General features: G+C 41.6%; 1 protein-coding gene across 1 annotated transcript; it reads right to left on the bottom strand.

Annotated features, from left to right (window-relative positions):
- Positions 1-6005: 6005 nt before the first annotated feature.
- LOC123996950 (endothelin-2-like) lies at positions 6006-13293 on the bottom strand. Its single transcript, XM_046300834.1, has 4 exons — positions 13156-13293; positions 9533-9683; positions 8567-8680; positions 6006-7048 (listed from the first exon to the last, which is right to left on the bottom strand). The coding sequence occupies exons 1-4, from the start codon at positions 13211-13213 to the stop codon at positions 6958-6960; spliced, it is 414 nt and encodes a 137-aa protein (XP_046156790.1). The 5' UTR covers positions 13214-13293; the 3' UTR covers positions 6006-6957.
- Between the last annotated feature and the right edge of the window lie 269 nt (positions 13294-13562).

The raw sequence follows: 13562 nt of genomic DNA, 5'->3' as shown, positions 1-13562 counted from the left end.
AGTCCACACTGGAAGGAACCTCCCGGGAGAGAATCTCATCTTTAACCTCTGCGTGGAGTCCCTCCAGAAAACGAGCGAGCAGCGCCGGCTCGTTCCAGTCACTAGAGGCAGCAAGAGTGCGAAACTCTATAGAGTAATCCGTTATGGATCGATCACCTTGACATAGGGAAGCCAGGGCCCTAGAAGCCTCCCTACCAAAAACTGAACGATCAAAAACCCGAATCATCTCCTCTTTAAAGTTCTGGTAATTGTTAGAACAATCAGCCCTTGCCTCCCAGATAGCTGTGCCCCACTCTCGAGCCCGGCCAGTAAGGAGTGATATGACGTAAGCAACCCGAGCTCTCTCTAGAGTATGTGTTGGGTTGGAGAGAGAACACAATATCACACTGGGTGAGAAAGGAGCGGCACTCCGTGGGCTGCCCGGAGTAACAAGGTGGGTTATTAACCCTAGGTTCCGGAGGCTCGGCAGACCAGGAAGTAACAGGTGGCACGAGACGAAGACTCTGGAACTGTCCAGAGAGGTCGGAAACCTGAGCGGCCAGGTTCTCCACGGCATGACGAGCAGCAGACAATTCCTGCTCGTGTCTGCAGAGCATGGCTCCTTGGATCTCGACGGCAGTGTTACGAGCATCTGTAGTCGCTGGGTCCATTCTTTGGTCGGATCCTTCTGTTATGCAGGTGAATGAGGACCCAAAAGCGACTTGGCGAAAACAGAGTCTTTGTTCCAGTAAAGGAAATAGGCAATACTCCTAGACAAATCGGAGCAGAAAACAAAACATAAAAAACTAATTCCACTCGTAGTGACGACGACAGACTGGAGACTCGACCATAAACTGTAGGTTGCCTCGGGAAGGCACCGACCGTAGCAGACTCAGACACCTGCTCACACGCAGCATCTGAGGGAAACAAGACACGACAGGGCGAGACAAAGACACAGCACGGCGAACAATATACAAGGATCCGACAGGACAGAAACGGAAAACAAGGGGAGAAATAGGGACTCTAATCAGAGGGCAAGATAGGGAACAGGTGTGGAAAGACTAAATGAGTGAGTAGGAGAATGAGGAACAGCTGGGAGCAGGAACGGAACGATAGAGAGAGGAGAGAGAGGGAGGGAGAGAGAGAGGGATAGAAAAAGGGAACGAACCTAATAAGACCAGCAGGGGGAAACGAACAGAAGGGAAAGCATAATGACAAGACAATATAAGACAAAACATGACAGTTTGCATATCTGGAGGTTCTAGATTTGTGTAAGTAATATGGCACAAGTGTCCAAGAGCCCATTACACAGCAGGATGGAGTCATCACCATACTGCGACACCTACCAATGCCCCATCAGGTCAAACACTGAAATTATACAGTAGGGTTTTAAGGGTCTTAATTAAACTGGTTTGAATTTGTATTGTAATTTTATAAGTCTTCTCTCAGTCTTACTCACATTGGTTACAGAGAGCAAGATCACACAGTCATCTGAAAGACATAGCAACTGGATACCGCCTTTCTAAATACTCTGCACTGATGACTGACCTACTGTAATTCAACCATCGTCAACCCAGTCACAGGGACAACAAGTGCACTTGTGCAGCTACAGAAGATTTTCTATGGGGTTATTGGGGTCGCTTTGCAAAGCAGCCAAATCGGGGACAATAGGAGTGCGAGGCATTTATCCGGGGGAGTAGAACGGGGGCAAAAGTAACTTTGTTGGTTTGGGTTGTTGAGGAAACAGCCCTTCCTGTTTTGGAGACCACCATGTAAAAGGCAAAGAGTTACAGAGGTTGTCTGGGGTTGGATAAGAGGCGGATAGCCAACTGTACACTCTATACTGTGTGTATTGTATACTAGTCTCACAGAGTCAGGCAAACTGGTGTGTCCATATATTGTATGTACGCTGGCATGTAAAATGTATACAAGCTGTTACAAAAATATCACCATTTTCTTTTACTGCAGGCTCCCTTATCCAAGCTTTGAAACCAGATTATATTGGAGGATCTAAAATGATTACCAATAGTTTGTCACTGTTTTCTATCTCATCATTGCAGTCATGAAACATTCATCATTTTCCCATGATGAACCTTCATGCCACAATTTCTTTCAGAATCTCATTCTGAAAGAGATGACTGACTACATTAGGATGAAACATTATCTTACATTTTCTCCTCATTTCCTAACCGATATGAAAGACCTCTTTGAAAAGGACAATCTGACACGATCATCTATCTGACATTACTTCATTGGAATGCTTGGTATTGGAATGCTGACAAATTGTTATATCATCAGTTACAGAACTATACAGACTTTCTACGCCTGTGTGTGTGCCCTCCTGACCCACTGTCTGCAGCGATGTGAATCATTTTGGCTCTAATATCAAATGAGTTGTGAAGAATGAACAAACTGCATACGCTTCACTTGATTTATTAATGCACTGTAGTTGTAAGCGACTGCAAGCCTTAACAAGGCTGCATTTGATTTTCGTACCCCGCGAGTTACATATTCACATAATTCATTAATTTACTAATGTACTGACATACTAGAGTGGATGACTTACGTGATAATGTACCCTTATTTCTTGTACATACTTGAACAAGTACATTATAATACATTTTTTGATTAATTCCTTGAACATTAGGTTTGATGGTACATTAGGTTGTAGAATGTAAGAGTGACACATTGATATTAGTGGCAATAATAAATCAAGTGAACAAAAGAGCATGAACCAACTATACCAACATATCTCCTCAAACCGAAATGTTGGAAATAATGTCAGCTCAGTAACTTTTGAGGTAAGCTAGTAATTTACTTCTCTCAGAACGCAATATCTTAGAATAGTCTTCAATCAATGCATTATCTCCTCTTGTCAGTTTAGGCTAACTGAACACAGGAAGGATGAAAGTGATGTGAGCGTCTGCAGTTTGAAGTCTGGCTTATACAGTAGGCCCTTTAGAGACTTACAGCACCATGGATAAAGTTTAGCCAGCCCAGTAGAGGCACAGACAGATGCAAGATTCTGCTGCCAGCTGATTTAAAATCCACGATGCAGGTTCTCATAGGAAATCACTTCACAAGGTCACAGTATAGCTGTTCATTGTTACTAATGAATAGAATGTAGAAGTGGGTTAACATAAACTATACCCATTGAGTGGCATGCTGTTTTCATATATAAATATTGTTGGATAATTTTGCTTACAGATCGTATTGGGGTATGACAAAAGTGCACCTTGGCAACAGCCAAATGGGGAGAAAACATTACTCACCTCATTATCAACCCTCCGCTACTTCATATCACTTCCTCTCATTGACCAATAACTAGCCTGCTACTTCCTGTAATTTCTCCCTCAACTTTGGATGAAAAGGAATGGGAGAAAGCATCCTGTTTTTCTGTGTAGAACCAATATGACCATTGTTAGGTTCTAATTAACCTATTAAAACTCACGGACGCTTAATAAAGCACAAACCAAGTTTATTCACCAATTGAATCGATACAGCTGCATAAGACAAAATACATATTCACACAAGCACTGATATTTAACCCTTCTCCTACTCTGAGTCTCCTCCTCCACATCTGAACAGCCAATGCATCTCTGTTGCTAGACAGAACCTTAGTGATACCTGTTCTTCATCTGACCTGACCTCTGCCCCAAAGTGTTCACACCTCCCCAACTCACGGCTGTCATGCTGACTCGTACCAGACTATGTCTTTTCTCCTTCCATAGGATCCCTGATGGCTAACAATAACATATCTGGACAGAAAGTAAATGTTATACAGTTCCCTCTCTCCCTCAGTGACATGAATAAGTATATTTCATAGTCTCATAATCCAACACCATTACATAGCAAACCGGAAGGTTTACCCAGCCGATGAGTAACACTGGTAATCAAATATCCAGGGTACATTTTAAACACTTCCTGCGTCACTTTCAGAATTACAGGAATTAAAATGATCTGAGTTTTGTGACCCTTGTTGCAGTAGAACAGGTTTGAGCATAGCAGGTTACTTTAAATTGAGCAGGGTTTTGGCAGAGGATAGATTTCAGTTGCAGAACTGTAGGTGGATCAACAATTCATAATGGAGAAATATACATGTTACATTCACACAAGTCATACAATGAATCCAGACTAATTGTAACATTGCTAAGAAATTGGCCATTTTACGACTTATTAGAATTCTCCCAATAGGGTGAAAAATATTTACAACAATGTACAGTATAAGAGTATATTATGGGACATGGTGTGATCTTGTTGCCCTCTGATCTATTGTCGTTGTGGTGACATGAGGAAATGGCACCCGGCCCTGCTCTTGATGGAAGGAAGACTATGTTGGGGCCTGTCTGGAGAGCCTGGCCGCAGGGGTACTCTGCAGTAGATGTATGACAACAAGTATGACAGGAATGGGGCTGATTGCATCACACTGCCAAAGGGGAGATAGATTACTTGAAAGTCATCTCATTAAAAACCCCAGTAAGACGATTCCCAGTGTTACTCATCGTCTCAGCAATAGGCCTATATCCTACAGGTCAGCGAGGGGTCATGGTAACTAAGAATGGGGGGTGCAGGACACTACCGCAATGACACATTTGGTCAAAGGAAATGTGCCATGAAATCCTTATGACAACAGAAACTGGCCTGCTTTTGAAGGGAAAATCTTTTTTATTTGTATTAATTGGAGGTTTTGAATTCCTTGGACATGTATCTACCTTGGGCCTCCGTTTGAACTAAGAGCAGTGTTTGCATTGGCTTGAGAGACTGGGAGAAGTTGAAAATACTATACACAAACAGAAAAATCATATTTCTCGATCATTTGCTCCATGTGGCATACATCAGCATGTGAGGGTTTGCTTCCTAGTAAAGTGAATAGAAAATCCTAATTGTATAGGTCTATTGGAGAGCTAAAATGTACCATATATTACAGCATTTTCTTCCTCACTACAGACGTGTTACATCATAAGCTAATTTCTACAGTATCCTTTCAACGTTTCACATTCTGGTGAGATTCAGTGGCTTGGTGTCAGTTCAAAATGTTGTTCTACACCCCTGCCAAATGAACAGTCACATACTGTACATTGAATAGGCCATTTCTAAACTATGTAATCTCACCTATTCCTGCATGCAGTGCAGGGAGTTCTCATAATAATGTTCACTCTTCACACAACTCTAAAGTTACTTTTTACATACAGTATGATGTGGAGTGATAATGATTTATATGATTCCGTAAATTCAAAGTGCTCAGTCATTGCTTATTAGGTTTTTCCCTTTCTGTCCCAGTTATTGATCTAAGTATACACCAGGGGGGAAAAAACAGGCAACTTGTTTGACTGAATATGCTTCCTGTCTCTTATCCCATGGGCTAGACGTGTTCTGTATCTGGGGCGGCAGGGTAGCCTAGTGGTTAGAGCGTTGGACTAGTAACCGCAAGGTTGCAAGTTCAAATCCTCGAGCTGACAAGTTACAAAATCTGCTGTTCTGCCCCTGAACAGGCAGTTAACCCACTGTTCCTAGGCTGTCATTGAAAATTAGAATTTTTTCTTAACTGACTTGCCTATAAAGGTAAAATTAAAGTTTAAAAAACACAATAACACAGGAGAATCGGCCACATGACTTGGGTGCAATGCAGGGTTATAAACCAAAGAAGACTGACAACTCCATTCCGCCTGCACTCCTTGACCCATCAGAATATTTATAATGGAACTATTACACTGTGTTGTAGGTAAACGTAGAGTTCATCATCTAGTCAACGCAGTCAAATAAGGAGAGTCTGGCAAATATTTTGTATAATTCAACTATTCATTTGTTTATTATTACACACTGCTTCACACAGTCACTGAATACAAAAGTGGTCGAAATCAATTTAATACAACAATGTACCGTATGTTTCAATGTTATGTATTTTTTACTCCCACCCACCCACCTGACCCACCCAACCATACACACATACACACTGAGTGTACAAAACATTAAGGACACCTGCTCTTTCCATTGCATAAACTGACCAGGTGAATCAAGGTGAAAGCTATGATCTCTTATTGATGTCACTTGTTAAATTCACTTCAATCAGTGCAGATGAAGGGGAGGAGACAGGTTAAATAAGGATTTTTAGGCCTTGACACATCTGAGACATGGATTGTGTATGTGTGCCAATCCGAGTGCCTTTGGACAGGGTATGGTAATAGGTGCTAGGCTCACCGGTTTGTGTCAAGAACTGTAACGCTGCTGGGATTTTCACACTCAACAGTTTCCTGTGTGTATCAAGAATGGTCCACCACCCAAAGGACATCCAATCAACTTTACAACTCAATATTAGGAAGGTATTCTTAATGTGTTGTACACTCAGTGTATAATCCTAAACATTGCACCTTTAAATGACCTCAGTCATTTTCCTTGATGAATAACCTGCATGGCAATCATAATATGTTGTTATTATACAAATCAAATAAAGGAGAGATTAAATATGTTTGGCAAAATAATGAGAAAAACACAGTGGCTATCTCGTACATAATTTTGATGATCGTATCAGTCATATTCTCCCTGTTACATTCTTTCCATCTTGACAGCAATGGTCTGCCACTGTTTTGAACACAGACAACCAGCATAAACACATCAAGTGTTCATTCCTCTACGGCTACCTGGCCAGAGTTTGCCAGTAGCATGGACCATCCTTGTCCCTCCTGGCCCTAACAAACATTTTGCTGCACAAATACCCTCTATGTATCATGCCTGATCCATCCCTCAAGGTTTGGAACTAGTGTCTATTCTCTGTCTTCAGGCCTCTGTCCCATTTTGCTTTCCAACCTCTCCTTATGGGTGCAAAACAACAAACAGACAGGCAGTCCCACCGGTCTGTGGCCTTCCTGCATGTGACACATCTCTCTATCAGCAGCCCTTTGTTCTGCTCCTCTCAATGTTAGAGTGTCATTTGTTCTGGTACTCGCTCTTCACTCCTCACTGTCTGCCACACAATGTCGTTTAGCGCTCATTAAGCCCAGGGGCCCTGGCTGCTTCCTTCCTGGGTGGAAAGGCCCATCCCCTGGCTCTCTCAGAGGCTCTGACCATAGATCTTTGGAGGAAAGAGACACTGGTCAGCAACATAATAACAACGGTCATCTTGTGGTATAATATGAAATAATTATGTGTACAGCTAATGCTTCATTTGAAAACCAGAATAGCAAACAGCTGTTTCAAGCTCATTAAGGAAAGTCAAAAGGTTGGGGAGCTCTTAATTGAGCTCTGGGTGAAGAGTTATCTGAGCTGCACACAAGATGAGAGAGAGATGTGGGCAGACTGGCCTACAGAGCTAAGCCCATGCAATATCTTAGAGGAAATCCTAGTTCAGTCTGCTTTCCACCAGACACAGGTAGATTAATTCACCTTTCAGCAGGAGAATAACCGAAAACACAAGGCCATTTCTACACTGGAGTTGGTTAATAAGAAGACAGGGAATGTGGCCAAGTTACCGTTTAGACTTAAATCTGCTTGAAAATCTATGGCAAGACCTGAAAATGCCAATTTGACAGAGTTTGAAGAATTTTGACAATAATACTGGACAAATGTTGCACAATCCAGGTGTGGAAAGCTCTTAGGGACTCAGAGGTGTAATCGCTGCCAAAGGTGCTTCTACAAAGTATTGACTCAGGGGTGTGAATACTTATGTAAATGATATATTTCTTTATTTCATTTTCAATAAATTTGCACAATTCTCTAAAAACATGTTTTTCCTTTGTCATTATGGGGTAATGTGTGTAGATGTGTGATTTTATTTATTTTGAATCCATTTTGAATTCAGGCTGTAACACAACAAAAAGTTGAAAAAGTCAAGGGGTATGAATGCTTTCTGAAGGCACTGCAGATACCCTTCAAACAAACTCAGATCAGTGAATTCTCACAATACCTTTGATCAAAGAATCAGGTGTGTAAAGAACTGTTGCCTCTTTTTTTTGCCAATTTGGCAATCTAAAGACAACTTTATTGTACACTAAAAGTTTTACTGACATCAAGGTCATAGACCAAACAATAATGTCTTTACAATATAATGTCTAACGGCTCTATCCAAGCGTGTAGCGTTACAGATTGCACGCTAGAATGAGGAACAATGAGTTGCATTGAGTCTCTGGGTGTCTCCAGGTGCCAGTATTTGTTTCTTTATCATCCTTAGGAACCATTAATCCCAAATTCAGCCTTCAATTCTTGAGACTCCTAGACACTTCACTCCCCTCTCCCTTTTGAGCCAATCAAAACATGCAGTGGGGATTACACAGCCTGGGATTACACTGCCCCTTCTGGCACTCCGTAACATTGTGGTGCAGATTCATTCCACCACGAGAGGGAACGCCTGTGTGACACACACAACAACACTCCCTCAAGCTAATAATAGAATCCCAGAGAAGTGAGCTATGCTCTCAGACCACACCTTGAAGAGCTTCAACAGAGAGTCCCTCTTGTTCTGTGTACTCAAATGGCTAACTAATACAACTAGAACATTCCACAGTCTCTGAGTATCTGTCTGTCCGCCTGTCTGTCTGTCTGCGGTGGTGGTGTATGTGATAGTGTCTTGGCCATTGTTTTGACCCCAACTCACCTGTCCTGACAGAAGCTGGTGCAGATGTGGTCGTCAGAGTCGGCACACACACAGCGACCGGCAGACCTACGGCGACGTGACAGAGCGCTGCCCAAGCCGTAAACAGTGGTCTTACTACAGAAAGGGAAAGAGAGAAAGGGAATATCAGTTTGCTCAGTCACTCTCAAGATATAACCACAAGGGGGCCTCCCGGGTGACGCAGTGGATAAGGGCGCTGTACTGCAGCGCCAGCTGTGCCATCAGTCCCTGGGCTCGCGCCCAGGCTCTGTTGCTCGGTGTTTCCTCCGACACATTGGTGCGGCTGGCTTCCGGGTTGGATGCGCGCTGTGTTAAGAAGCAGTGCGGCTTGGTTGGGTTGTGTATCGGAGGACGCATGACTTTCAACCTTCGTCTCTCCCGAGCCCGTACGGGAGTTGTAGCGATGAGACAAGATAGTAGCTACTACAACAATTGGATACCACGAAATTGGGGAGAAAAAGGGGTAAAATTTAAAAAATAATAATAATAATAATAAAATAAAAAAAAGATATAACCACAATGTTTATAGACTTTGTTCCTTGGCATTAATACAATGCAGTGTTGCAAGACAGGGATGATTGCCAGAATAATGTCATATTGATACCAATTGGGGTGTTGCAAGACAGGGATGATTGCCAGAATAATGTCATATTGATACCAATTGGGGAGTGTTGCACGTTGTGTTAAGAAGCAGTGCGGCTTGGTTGGGTTGTGTATCGGAGGATGCATGACTTTCAACCTTCGTTTAAAAAACGGTGCAAATATTAATGTTGATATCATCACACTGTGACGTAATTGACCCACATAAGTGAATTGCTCAAGTATATGTCTGCAAAGCTGAGTAGGTATTTGTTTTACGTCTTTAATGGTGTGTTAGTGTAAGTAAGTGTATGAGCATGTTGTTTCACTCTGTGAATGCATATATTTCTGTGAGGTGTGTTTGCCCACCTTGGTGTGTTGACCCAGATGATGTCGAGATGGCAAAAGTAGTGGCATTCAGAGTCCAGCTGGTTGTTGCAGGCACAGCGTTTGGTCCGCACTCTGTGAGGTGGAGCCAGATCACTGGACTTAGGCCTCTCTGACAGTGGAAGTCCAAATCCTACATGACAGACAGAAGGATATAGCTGAGAAAGCAATCCAAGACCGTACAATCCACCAGCCAGGGTTGGGTAGGTTACATTCTAAACATAATCCTTTACAGTTACTAGTTACCTGCCCAAAATTGTTAACAGTAACATAACTTTTGGATTACCCAAACTCAGTAACTCATTCTGATTACATTCCATTACTTTTAGATTACTTTCCCCTTAAGAGGCATTAGAAGAAGACAAAAATGTATGTTACCAATTGAACGACATCTATTGCAGGATAAATCAATGTTAAAGTTTACATAGCTGGCCATATATGGATGTAACATTTTACTTTATGGGTTCGTTATGTAGGCTTCTGCTTTCAGCTACAAATAATAATATGATTCAATTATGTCTTTACATTAAAAACCAAAGTCATTCAGAATTCCAGTTATTCCAATAAATGTTATACCCCTTGATCTTCAAGAATAGGACTTGGAAACATGGTAAGTATTGATTAGCCAAATTGTTTTACCTGAGCATAACCCCAAAGCTAAGGATGTATTAGCCAGGCCTACTCTGTTGTTTATGATTTTGTTGTCATGGAGTACTGATTGGGCTCATTGATTCGAGTTGAAAAGTAAATGCTGCCCTCATTACATGGCATGTTTTGAGCGCTACTGAAAAGTGCTATTTACATGTGAAAAATTCATGCAATATGCTGCATTTTCTATTTTCTATTGTTGACCTTTTTGTTGGTGACACTTCGATGGTGACACTTGATAATATGCAGCTGTTTAAAGGGCAAATCCACAGATGAAACAATATCAAAACGGTCACGTTCTATTTTGGTAAAAAGCTGAGGGATGGGCCTGGAGAAATGTAATCACTCTCAGATTAACAGACAGAGCTGTGGATGCAAGGACTGACCATCCATGATATCAAGAGTATTGTTTTAACCATGTTATGAGGCTATACAGTGTTTGATTACATTTACAATGTTTACAAGCATTGGAGAAAAACAAGCTTATATTTTGGTTTCTCATTGGAGTGTGACATTTGAACTAAGCTCATGGGGCATTTATAAGTTATATTCCTCAATAATAGATGGATAGATATATATCATTTATCTGTCCAAAAATGGATGGAGCAACTACAGATTGCCCCTTTAAGTCTATCAAAAGTGTGCGAGTTTGAGCATGTGTCCCTTAGGCCTATGGATTTGATTTATCTTTTAATCAGCGCCTGAATTAGATTGAGCAATAAAAGCCCCACTTTTATTCCATAGGCTGGGGTCCGCGCTATGCAGCTGTTGCAAGAGCGCATTTTTCACTGGCAGCTTAAACTTCTTGAATTCAACCATTATTGGGTTCAAATACACATTTTAGATTTGTGAACAGCCATCCACAACAATCACAATCCATAACACGCAAAAAACTAAATGAGAGAGCAGAACTGTGAGTCACAATTACATCAATGCAGATATCAATAATACGTGATACCTGTATCACTGTAGACTAACCCACTGCTGTCATCCTTACCTCCAAGCGTACAAGTTGGATAATCTTTGGATGCCGACAGCAGTCGCACCATTGGAAAGCATAGCTTAGATTGTAGCCTACAAAAGCCTGATCCTGCTCTTTTCCCGCGATCCATCAAACACATTCGGCGTGTCATCATAGTGGTCTTTGACTTGTGTTCACACTCGCTCAGATGGAACAAATTTAAACGTGTGCCGTTTTTCAATTTGAATGTCATTGAGAAAACTGTCATGTTTTGTCATTGGTTATCATGTCTTGTCTCTGTGCTTCCCTTCTATTCATTTCCCTCTGCTGGTCTTATTAGGTTCTTTCCCTCTTTCTCTCCCTCTCTCGCTCTCTCTCTCTATCGTTCCGTTCCTGCTCCCAGCTGTTCCTCATTCTCCTAACTACCTCATTTACTCTTTTCACACCTGTCCCCTATTTTTGCCCTCTGATTAGAGCCCCTATTTCTCCCTCTGTTTTCCGCTTCTGTCCTTGTCGGATCCTTGTATGATGTTCGCTGTTCTGTGTCCTTGTCTCGCCCTGTCGTGTTTTACCTTCTTCAGATGCTGCGTGTGAGCAGGTGTCTAGGTCTGTTACGGCCGGTGCCTTCCCGAAGCAACCTGCAGTCTGTGGTCGAGTCTCCAGTCAGTCCTCTCTACTGACGAGTGGATTTCAGTTTTCCTGTTTTGTTTTCACCTTGATATTTCCAGGATTATCACTTTTGTCTAGAACTGGAATAAAGACTCTGTTTTCGTTAAGTCGCTTTTGGGTCCTCATTCACCAGCATAACAAAAACAGAGAAGTGTCAAAGATTTTTTTTCCGCAAACATCCATTCTGAATTTAAAAGTAGTTCTCAAAGTAATCATCTAGTTTTTCAAAAGTATCTGTAATCTGATTACAATATTTTTGCTGGTAATGTAACGGATTACAGTTTTTTGTAATCCCTTACTCCCCAACCCTGTCACCAGCATAAATGGACACTAGACAAATGTATTATTATCGGTACTCCGCTATTTGCCATGATCGATCACACCAGTCTAATCAATCCTTTCTGTGGAAAGCTAGTAATCATCTGTAATCTCTGTTATCTGTCTGTTCAAACATTCTGAAGGGAGTGCCAATGCCAATAGTGAAGGGCAAACAGACATCTGGAGGAGATTTCACCTCTTTATTGACCATTATAAGTAAGTAAGTGGGTCCCTCGATAGGAAGGGAATGTGTACTAGTGTTTCAGTGGAGTCAGTACATCTCATTTGTCCCGATACAGAGATGACCAGAATATGGAGAAACACAGCCTCTGGTATTTTCTGACTGTACAATGATAAGTCTACAACCAGCAAACAAACATTGTAATGCTCTCACAAGTTCAAGTTTAAGGTGCTTTTCACAACCAAGATCACTCAAACACAAGATAATCCATTTGCTGTGTGAGATGAAGAGGTTCTCCAAAGAATCAACATTTGAGAATGTGTACCCCTGAGCTAGTCAGCGAGGTTGAAGTGAGATGTAACACTGGTCCTAATGTGTTTAACGATAAATCTTCATTGATGATGGAACAGTTGGAACGGGGCTTGGTGAAACGTGTCTCTTTGTTGCTTTGTATATCTTGTCACTGAATATAATGAGTGTGCTAATGAGTAAGTCTTTACATTGCTCTGGACAATAAAAACATGTAGTCAATGCTGCACCATGTCATCATTGTATAGGGATATTAATTAGTTTAAATAGAAAGTCAGCCAGTGTTTTTTTGATGCAGAACCTCAATACAATTACATAATTTTTTATATAGTGTGTCATTCCAAAGTAATATTTTTATGATATTTTTATATTTAGTTATGCATTCAAAAAATTATCAGTGGAAGACACTTGACCATTATTTTTCAATACTTCAATGACATAAGTAAGTCTATTTTTGCTTGTGGAAGACATAACAATTCCTAAGATAATTTATTATAGTAATAGCGCTGTAGTACTCACCTTCCTGCATGGACACACACACAGTGATGAGAAGGAGCAGGCTGGTGTGTGCTGACATGGTTGCTGTTGGTCTGTTTCTAGAGCTCACGGTGAAGTAGAATATCCTTAAATGCACTTTGCCAAATTATCCCAGCCGTCTTCTGCTTTGCTGCTTGCTTGTTTGTTTGCAGGTGCCTGAGAGGTGGCCCTCAATTTATAGTCCTCTTTCCCCATAATGTCACACTGGAAGTCCTGCCCCTTGCTGCTACAATGTTACACAACTCCTTCAGAGGGTTTGAGATTCCTATTATCATAGGAATCTATATTCACTCCACCCCACCACAACTCACCAACCCTCCAGCCTGCAGGTCAATGGGCAGACAACATCTGTACTTATCACCTGTAGCATGTTGCATTCACTTTCCACA

Source organism: Oncorhynchus gorbuscha, linkage group LG15 (genome assembly GCF_021184085.1).
Source record: "Oncorhynchus gorbuscha isolate QuinsamMale2020 ecotype Even-year linkage group LG15, OgorEven_v1.0, whole genome shotgun sequence".
Lineage (NCBI taxonomy): Eukaryota > Metazoa > Chordata > Actinopteri > Salmoniformes > Salmonidae > Oncorhynchus > Oncorhynchus gorbuscha.
This window is presented reverse-complemented; position numbering and strand designations above follow the sequence as displayed.